The sequence below is a fragment of the Sinocyclocheilus anshuiensis genome, unplaced genomic scaffold (assembly GCF_001515605.1).
Source record: "Sinocyclocheilus anshuiensis isolate Anshui unplaced genomic scaffold, SAMN03320099.WGS_v1.1 scaffold955, whole genome shotgun sequence".
NCBI classification, from domain to species: Eukaryota; Metazoa; Chordata; class Actinopteri; order Cypriniformes; family Cyprinidae; genus Sinocyclocheilus; species Sinocyclocheilus anshuiensis.
This window is the reverse complement of record NW_015546094.1, coordinates 1,048,394-1,057,305: the sequence shown is the minus strand read 5'-3', so window position 1 is coordinate 1,057,305 and position 8,912 is coordinate 1,048,394. Positions and strand designations below refer to the sequence as shown.

The 8,912-nt window shown below is 36.2% G+C and overlaps 2 protein-coding genes across 3 annotated transcripts; one reads left to right on the top strand and one right to left on the bottom strand.

Annotated features, from left to right (window-relative positions):
• Positions 1-1,688: 1,688 nt before the first annotated feature.
• LOC107700146 (uncharacterized) lies at positions 1,689-3,368 on the bottom strand. Its single transcript, XM_016501683.1, has 4 exons — positions 3,215-3,368; positions 3,064-3,114; positions 1,816-2,782; positions 1,689-1,721 (listed from the first exon to the last, which is right to left on the bottom strand). Exons 3-4 carry the CDS (start codon positions 2,773-2,775, stop codon positions 1,689-1,691), a joined length of 993 nt encoding a protein of 330 aa, XP_016357169.1. The 5' UTR covers positions 2,776-2,782; positions 3,064-3,114; positions 3,215-3,368.
• On the top strand, positions 3,287-7,709 carry LOC107700190 (platelet-activating factor acetylhydrolase IB subunit gamma-like). 2 transcript variants are annotated; one of them, XM_016501758.1, is made up of 6 exons: positions 3,287-3,373; positions 3,937-4,020; positions 4,169-4,258; positions 4,372-4,488; positions 4,854-4,976; positions 6,030-7,709. In XM_016501758.1, the coding sequence occupies exons 2-6, from the start codon at positions 3,943-3,945 to the stop codon at positions 6,285-6,287; spliced, it is 666 nt and encodes a 221-aa protein (XP_016357244.1). In that variant the 5' UTR covers positions 3,287-3,373; positions 3,937-3,942; the 3' UTR covers positions 6,288-7,709. The 2 variants fall into 2 exon arrangements, with proteins under 2 accessions (XP_016357244.1, XP_016357245.1); XM_016501759.1 differs by having other exon boundaries at positions 3,297-3,369; positions 3,936-4,020.
• Positions 7,710-8,912: the final 1,203 nt, after the last annotated feature.

Here is an 8,912-nt window from a genome sequence, read left to right as displayed (position 1 = left end):
TTTAAAAAAAAAAAAAAAAAAAAGTGTGTTACTCATACAAAGATAATCTTGGCAAAAAGCCTCAATTGTGGCAAACAGCTTTGCTAAAGGTAACGGGGAGGGTAAAATACCCTATCTGGTGTGTTTGTCCTGGGACAGTGAGACATACCAAGACAGTCTGACCTGTGCCGGGTGTTAGATGGATGTGGACAGCGAAAAAAAGGCTTGTATTGAAAGCCCTCTGAGAGATAGGATGCTGAGAATGAGAAGGGAGCCCATCTTTCTCTTTCATCCTGAACTTGCTGCTGATGCGACCAGAATCTGGATCCTCCAAAAGATGCTTGTGGTTTTTGTTTTCTGCTCTCACATATGTGATACGAATTCAAATCAAGATCTTTGTCTTCCCTCCACTGTTGAGAGATTCTTGAGAGATCTAAATCTATGTTTTTCAAACTTTCCCCTCTGCTCAGTGACTGCTGCGGAGAATAGGAGTCCACAGGATGATCAACCCAGGTGGGGCTTTTGAGTATAGGGACAGCATGCTGCGTAAAGGTCTGTTCCTGGTTAAAGAGCTGTCTGCTGCGATGATGCTGAGCTCTGATGCAATCCTGAGACAACCTAGCTGCAAACTGGTCAAACTGCAAAGATTAACCAATCAAATTCACATGCAAAATAGCCACACAATCCTCAACTGCAAGCTGTGAATTTTTTTAAACCTCTGTTATAGTCCAGTTTACAACTATTTTGGTATTATTTGGATTTAATTCTTTACTTCGTTACTCGCCATGTCAGTTTGTGACTGTCGTGGTTCTTCAAGGGAGAAGAGATTGGATGAGGTCTTCCACTCTTGTATCCTACGTTTCTTGGTGAAAGCTCCTCTGTCCAAGTCCTGCTTAACATCCTGTGTTAAGTAATCTTGTTGCATGGCACTGTCTAGGATGCAGAAAGGTAATTTAAAATATCCATCGTAAATGATATCCATCATGTAAATGATAAGCATATTTTCTAAATTAAAATTAATATTTTTGGAGTGCATTACGTCAAAAAAATAGGTGATACAATTGTCCTGATATAATAATAATAATAAAACCCTACAGAGAAGTTTGGCATAATCTGTTATTATTATTATTTTTTTTAATTCAAAGTGTGAGAACAATGTATGTTATTACTCTTTACTTGATGGCTACAACATGACTTATTTAAAGACATTTAACTACCATTTATTAATTTTCATTTATGAATTTGGCAAAAGCTTTTTTATCCAGAGTGACTTACACTGTATTTAAAGTATAAATTTCTTGCATTCAATGGGAATTGAGCCAATGACCTTGCCAATGTTTTCATGCTCAACTGATTTCTAAAAGAATTTTCTTCTATCTGTCTTGTTTTGTTTTTGTTTTTTTTACAAATGTAAAAATTTGACACACCTGTCCATATTTCCATGTTCCTGTTGAAGCACCTATCCTCATTCTCCACTGTATGGCTAGAAGGTGAACAATTTTCATCTCTCTGTCCTGAGCTGAGCTGAGAAGCCATTTGATTCCTATTCAAGAATGAATGTAGCCTGTGGAGGTTGTGCTCTAACTGGAAACTCTGTCTTTTTTGTAAATCCTGTAGTAGCACCTCTCTACACTCGGCCAGCAGGGGATGCCGAAGGCTTGGCACACGGAGCTCTGAACTCTGGTACAAACGTGTCAGGAGCCTTTTCACTACTTCCCTACAAGACAGTGACATTTGCTCTCCTACTTGACCAGCCCCAGAGTCCAGGTCAGATAGAGAGGTTAATGTCTGCGGGTTTTCAAACATTTGCGTAACTTCCATGTTTGGGAATCCCACCGTTGTAGAGTTTTTCTCAAATCTCTGAATATTCATAAAAACATTTTCTTCATCAGGGCATTTGAGATTGCCTGTTTGTGAAACATCAGAGTTATTCATATTAGTTTCAACTGGAGTAGAGCATAACTGATAAACCGGTTCATTTTCTGAGGATGACAAAACCACAAGTTCAGTTTCTCTTGGGGGGCTACTCGGACTATCTTGTCTTGTTTTGCTATTAGTATCTTCCTTTCTGCTGTTGGCATTTCTGTCATGCTTCCCATCTTCTCTAGATGGTCCCATAGATACAACAACCCCTCTATTAGTCTGAAAACCACTTGTGTTTATTTCACTAGGCTCTTTTCTTGAACTTTTCTTCCTCTTCACTTGTGGCGGCGTATTATTTTCTGGTTCCTGTACTTCATCCAGAGTGCAGTCCGGGACTGAATCAGGTACAGAGGGAGGCAGCAGTGATGTAATGTGCATCATAGACTGATTTCTTTGCTCTTTTCTCTGCTCGTCTCTCTTTATCTGCTCGCTCACCAGCCTCTCAATATCTATGGACCTAATCTCATGACTGAAAAGGCCTCGGTTGGAAGTAAGGCGTCCTTTAGTTATGATGCTTGGCTTCTGGGGTATGAATGGCTTAGCGAATGCCCTCTCTTTTCTAGAGCAAGCTAGTGGATGATGTGCTTTCTCACCACCTTCTCTTCTGCTGTGCTGAGAACCTGGGTGATACCTGTTTCTCTCCAGACCTCGAATCTGATTCCTCTCCTTCCTGGTTTTAAGATGCCTCACTTTATGTGACGAGTTGCAATGCACATCTGTTCTCATACTGCTAGAGCACACTGGTTTGCTGGTGTGGGCAGCATTGGCTGTATGACATGAAGACTTGGCTGTGCTACTGTGGCGGTCACTGGATGTCTTCGGCAAGTTATGTTTATGTAGAACACTTTTGTTGGATTGGTGGCTCATCTTCATGTTAAGACTATTAAACACAAGTTATTAAAATGAAACAAATTAGTCTGTAATGCATTTATAATTCACATAAATAGTTAACAGTTCAGTTAACAGTCTCATGCTTACTGTGATTACACGTAACGTTAGCACTTTTAGGTTCATCATATGGCAACATTTAGCAACATACCTCAAATTATCAGCATTCTTTGTGTTCAAAGTGAAGTACTTCCTTCATTGTTAAATATATGTATTTCAAATCAACAAATAACATCGGTATGTAGTTGAAATCCAAAAGCCGTTACGTTTTACCTTTGCGTTGCTTGGCAACGTGCTTCAAAGATGGACCTCAAACGCAGATTTCTGCGAAGAAATTGTCAAGAGGATTGGCATTAATTAATGTTTGAATGTTTTACGTACATTTGAACCACTGAAACATCAAAAACGAAGGACATTTACTGACCTTTTCGCGTTTATAAAGTATAATGTTATTTTAAAGCTCGACCGTGCTCGGCGATCTGCCAGTAATGCCTGGCTCGATATTCCAGCTTCCGGGGTTTGGCAGCAGACCGCTGGCTGACTGATTGAACACTGAACCTTTCTGTGGCAACACTTTTTTTTGGTAACGATATTTCCCCTGTTTTTTTTTTATATGAATCGACATTAGTGTTAACATGTATTATATATACTTAAATAGCAAAAGTATGATGTTACGCAGCGTTTTAACGCATTTGCGTCTTGTTCCTCTAAATGGAAGGTATCTGCATGCTAAGTGCTACATTAGCCATGTGAGCTGTTTAGTTATAAGCACAGTAAGCTGTACTAAGAACGTTAACTTTTGTATATATTAACACAAAGATGCTAGATGCTAATAAGATAAGATGCTAATTTTGCACCAGCTTGTTTGTGAGGTTAACTACTGCAGTGCAAACTTCACCCAAAAATTGCACCAAACTAGTTCAGCTGTGATTGTTTTTCTGCATTTGTGGTTGTCGTGGGATGTGTACAAAGTACATAAACTAACCACAGTACAACTTGTCAAAAAGTCATTATGAATTTTAATATTTTGTATGCTCAAAACACAACGTTGTAGTCAAAATTTGAAATTAAATATTGTTTGGTCTAATATGAGGATACATATTTGACGCTATTGGAGAAAATGTAACCTGTCATGTCTGTCCTCAGGAAGTGATGAGTGAAGATTCTAACCCTGCAGCCACACCCACCCCCTGTCAGGACATACAGGGAGATGGTCGATGGATGTCACTGGTGCTTCTTTTGTATAATAATATATTTTACAACCTTAGCATCCCTATTAGGCTGCTAATATATCACCTTGTTTTAAACACTTGGCCAATATCTTCTCTAATATGGAAATCGAGTCGTAATAGCATTTTTATATGTTCTCGTCTTGCAGCACAATCGATTTGTGTCTGACAGTAAAGGAAAAGAGCCTGATGTTGTGTTTGTTGGAGATTCACTTGTCCAGCTTCTGCATGAGTTTGAGGTATAGCGAAGTATCTGCATCTCCTTCTTCATACATCATATCTGTCATTCATATGAGCGACTGCACACATATTTATGTTTTTGTGTAAAATTAGTTTTTATGTTTGTTTACAGGTTTGGCGAAAGCTGTTTTCTCCTCTCCATGCTCTGAATTTTGGGGTTGGTGGGGATGCTACACAGCATGTATTGTGGAGACTCATGAATGGAGAACTGGACCACATCAGCCCAAAGGTATATGATTTAAGAATTTTACCATTTATTAAATAATATTATTAAAAATAATGATTACTCTTTTAAATACTCTTAGAGTTTGTTTTTCTCATTTTACAAAATGATCTTTGAAAGAATTAAGCTTTTCAAAAAATGAAGGTGGAGTATCTTCACCCTATACAAGATGGTCCAGATAAACTATGTATATGTAAACAGTAAATCTCTGCATTTGTATTTGTGTATGAATCCCTTATTTGTATTGGGACATGAAAGAAAATTACACTATTTGGGCATCTTAAAGAGGAAATAACAAAACAAATGTGGAAGATCCTCTTGAAGCAAAATAGAGTAAGTATAAATGTGATATTTTGTGTGTTTTTATTCAGGTGGTGGTGTTGTGGGTAGGCACTAATAATCATGGTCACACCCCAGAACAGATCTGTGGAGGCATCATGGCCATCATCAATGTGGTCCATCAGAAACTGCCCCACACTCACACTCTTGTATTGGTTAGTTATCTTATATGTTTATGTTTAATTTAATTCATCATACCAGTATTGTCAAAGTCAAAGTGCCATTTTCTTAGCTATTGTGACATGATCAGCAGAGAATTAGGCAACAGAATACGCTTTAAAAAACTAAAGTAATATACCTGTCCAACAAAATGTAAGCACGTTTCCAAAAAAATAAATAAATGCAAGAAGAGAAGGTAGAAAAAAAAAAGAATCAGGAGATAAAAATTATACAATGTTATATTAACAAAAATTATTAAAATAATTTCATCATATAAATGGAAGAGTTAATCACATTTACTATAATGTACACTACTGTTGGGGTTGGTCAGATTTTTAAAAAATAAATCAATGCTTTTATTCAGCAAGGATGCATTAAATTGCTCAAAAGTGACAGAATTACTTTGTAGAATTATAAAAGTATGTTTCAAAAATGTGCTGTTCTTTTGGACTTTCAATTCATCAAAAATCCTGAAAAAAAATGTATCACAGTTTCAACAAAAATATTTAACAGCACCGCTTTTGTCAACATTGATAATGATAAGAAAAGTTCCATGAACACCACATCAGCATATTTCAATGATTTCTGAAAGATCATGTGACACTGAAGACTGGAGTAACAGCTGCTGAAAATTCAGCTTTGCCATCATTTTATAATACATTTTAAGTTGGGATAATATTTTACAATATTACAGTTTTACTCTGTTTTTGATCAAATAAATTGCAGCCTTGGTGAACAAAAGACTTTTATTTCAAAAACATTCTTTCTAAAATTAAATCTTACTGACCCCTATCGTTTGAACGGTAGTGTATATTCAGTACATATTCATTTTGACCTTTTAATGTCAGTTTAACTGTTATTCAACTTATCTTTCATGACATATATAAATTGTAGTATCTCAGTCGTTATCTCAGGCTGTCATTTCTTAATTGATTTTCATCAGCATTATCCTCAATAGATATTGGTGTCCCATTAACACATTGTTTGGTGTAAAAGGCCCAAAATTATCATCAGTAATGGAATGTAATGCTCTCTTTCCTCTCCACTAGGGGTTGCTGCCGAGAGGCAAAAGTCCAAATCCTCTTCGTGAGCGTAATGCGAGTGTGAATGCTCTAGTTCAGGCTGAGGTAGTGTCTCTGTCTCATGTCTCCTTTCTGGACATGGACCCTGGGTTCATTCACTCAGACGGTTCCATCGTACATCAGGACATGTATGATTATCTGAACCTCACGCCGCAGGCCTACCAGAGGGTGTGCCAGCCCTTACATGAACGCATCAAATCCCTGTTAGATAAACATGATCCCTGAACACAAAACAAAATACAGCATAAACACCCTTTCATGTGCATTAACAGATCCTTTATGCTCTACAAATAGAGCGTTACTGAGATATAAACACCCTCAGGAAAACTCATGACTGTTTAATATACATAAACGCATATACTGTATATCACATGCTTTCCATCAATATACATTATTGCTTCCTTGTTACTACAAAAATTGATTTTATTGTTCATTGAGAACCATAAAGGGATAAAACTTAAAGGGATAGTTCATCCAAAAATAAAAAAAAATCTGTGATGTCATTCTTCATGTAGTTCCAATCACTGTATGAGTCAACTATTTTTGTCCCCAAATGCATTTTCTTCTGTGCTCCACAAAATACAGGTTTAGAATGACATGAGGGTAAGTAAAAACAGAATTTTATTTTTTGGGTGAACTATCCCTTCAGATTCTGTCAAAATTGATCTCTTTATGCAAAATGATAGTACATTCCAAAGCGTGTACATACATTTACAAGACGCAAAAACTCGTGTGATGTTATTCTCTCGATGACCTCTGCTGACTAATGGTTGTTGAAGTGTACATGTGCTGCTATCGTGGTTTGATTGTCGAAGAATTTCTTGTGATCCTTGTGTACGAAACAGCAGCTTTTCCGAAAGAATGCAGTATAGCCCTTCAGATGTTGACAGCCGCTCGTTTACTTGTTGAAAGGAACAATATGGGTTAATTTGGTTTCGTTCTCCATTACTGATTGTCCACAGTACATGCCCATAGGCTCTTTTCTGAGAAAAGGGTAGGTGCTTCACACAAAGTTATGTACCTTTAAAATGATCCCCTCAGATGTATTGTTTAGATACTTTGTGATAAACAATGAGTTAGTGTTTCAATTATTTTGTACAGTATTTTTTGTTATTTTTGTAATTTTCTCCCATGTATTTGCCTACTTTATATTTGTATTGTTCATTTAGTGTTTTGTTCCAGTGTGTGATAAGCTGTCGAATCGCAAGACAGCAGGTGAATTATGTGAACTTTATGCACCGGGGTATCTGAAAGATTTATACTGTGGATGGAATTCTAAAACCGCTAAACTAAAGACAAGGAATGGGTTAAATTCTCTTTTTAGTTGAGAATTTAAATCATAAGGAGCCAATCACTGGTTTTATTTTTATTGTATTAGTTATATTGTGTTGTTGTATTACAACCAACAAACTATCACTTTCAAATGGTGAAGAATATGGTTAAATGTTGTGGTGTGTGATTCTTCTGCTGCTTTGTCCTGGTGTTTGTGTTCGTACTGCTTTGTCTGAAGGGTTTTTGTGAACGTTGTCATCTTCCAGTAGTCTTATGCGATTCCAGGAATTGTATCTCATGACTTGTTGAGATTATATTCTGAGGAGTTAGATGTCATGCCTGGTGCTGCAATAAACAATTATGGAAAACCTCTCAGATGTGTTGATTTGGATTTGGATTTCCTTGTAGTTATTTTAAATGTTATGTTTAGTTTATGAATCATGACAGGATATAAGTGTCCATAATAAAAGGAAAATTTCACTTTACAACATTTACCAAGAAAGCTCTTTTTGGTATTCAAAAATTTTTTTAAATATTAACCAAAAATTTGTGGTTAGTATGATTTTGTTTTAAATATTTTAAAAAGACACACTTTAAGGTCACCAAGGCTGCATTTATTTGATCAAAAATACAATAAAACAGCAATATTGTAAAATATTACAGTTTAAAATGATTGTTTTTAATATTTAAAATGTAATTTATTGTAGTAATGGAAAGGCTGCATTTTCAGCAGCTGTTACCTTAGTCTTCAGTGTCACATGATTCTTCAGAAATCATTCTGATGTTGCTCAAGAAACATTTCTATCAATGTTGAAAACAGTTGTGCTGCTATTATGCATTATGTTTTACATTTCAGGATTCTTTGTTGAAACGTTTTTAAAGAATGTTTGAAAAAAGAATATTTGAAATAGAAATTGTAGCATCAATTTAATGTTTAAAGGGGTCATATGATGTTGCTAAAAATAACATTATTTGGTGTAATGAAATGCGTTTATGCGGTTTAAGGTTCAAAAAGCACATTATTTTCCACATACTGTACATTATTGTTTCTCCTCTATGCCCCGCCTTTCTGAAACGCGTCGATTTTTACAAAGCTCATCGTTCTGAAAAGCGAGGTGTACGCTGATTGGCCAGCTATCCAGTGCGTTGTGATTGGCCGAATACCTCAAGCATGTGACGGAAATGTTACGCCCCTTACCATACTGTGATGTACAGGTACATCTAAAAAAATTTGAATATCATGAAAAAGGTCAATATTTTTTGTCACTCATTTCAGAAAGTGAAACCCATATATTATATAGATTCATTACACACAGAGTGAAATATTTCAAGTCTTTATTTCTTGAAATTTTGATGATTATGGCTTACAGATAATGAAAGCCCCAAATTTAGAGTCTCAGAAAATTAGAATATTGTGAAAAAGTTAAATATTGGAAAGTCATGGTGTCACACACTAATCAGCTAATTACCTCAAAACACCTGCAAAGGTTTCCTGAGCCTTTAAATGGTCTCTCAGTCTGGGTCAGTAGGCTACACAATCATGGGGAAGACTGCTGACTTGACAGATGTCCAGAAGAC

Bases quoted from the DNA above. Each gene is read 5' to 3' on its own strand.
- LOC107700190 (XM_016501758.1), top strand. From the start codon at position 3,943: ATGAGTGAAGATTCTAACCCTGCAGCCACACCCACCCCCTGTCAGGAC. The intron at 4,021-4,168 runs GTGCTTCTTTTG...CTCGTCTTGCAG, and splicing joins ATGGTCGATGGATGTCACTG to CACAATCGATTTGTGTCTGA. The intron at 4,977-6,029 runs GTTAGTTATCTT...CCTCTCCACTAG, and splicing joins ACACTCACACTCTTGTATTG to GGGTTGCTGCCGAGAGGCAA.
- LOC107700146 (XM_016501683.1), bottom strand. From the start codon at position 2,775: ATGAAGATGAGCCACCAATCCAACAAAAGTGTTCTACATAAACATAAC. The intron at 1,722-1,815 runs GTGGGATTCCCA...CTGGTCAAGTAG, and splicing joins TTGAGAAAAACTCTACAACG to GAGAGCAAATGTCACTGTCT.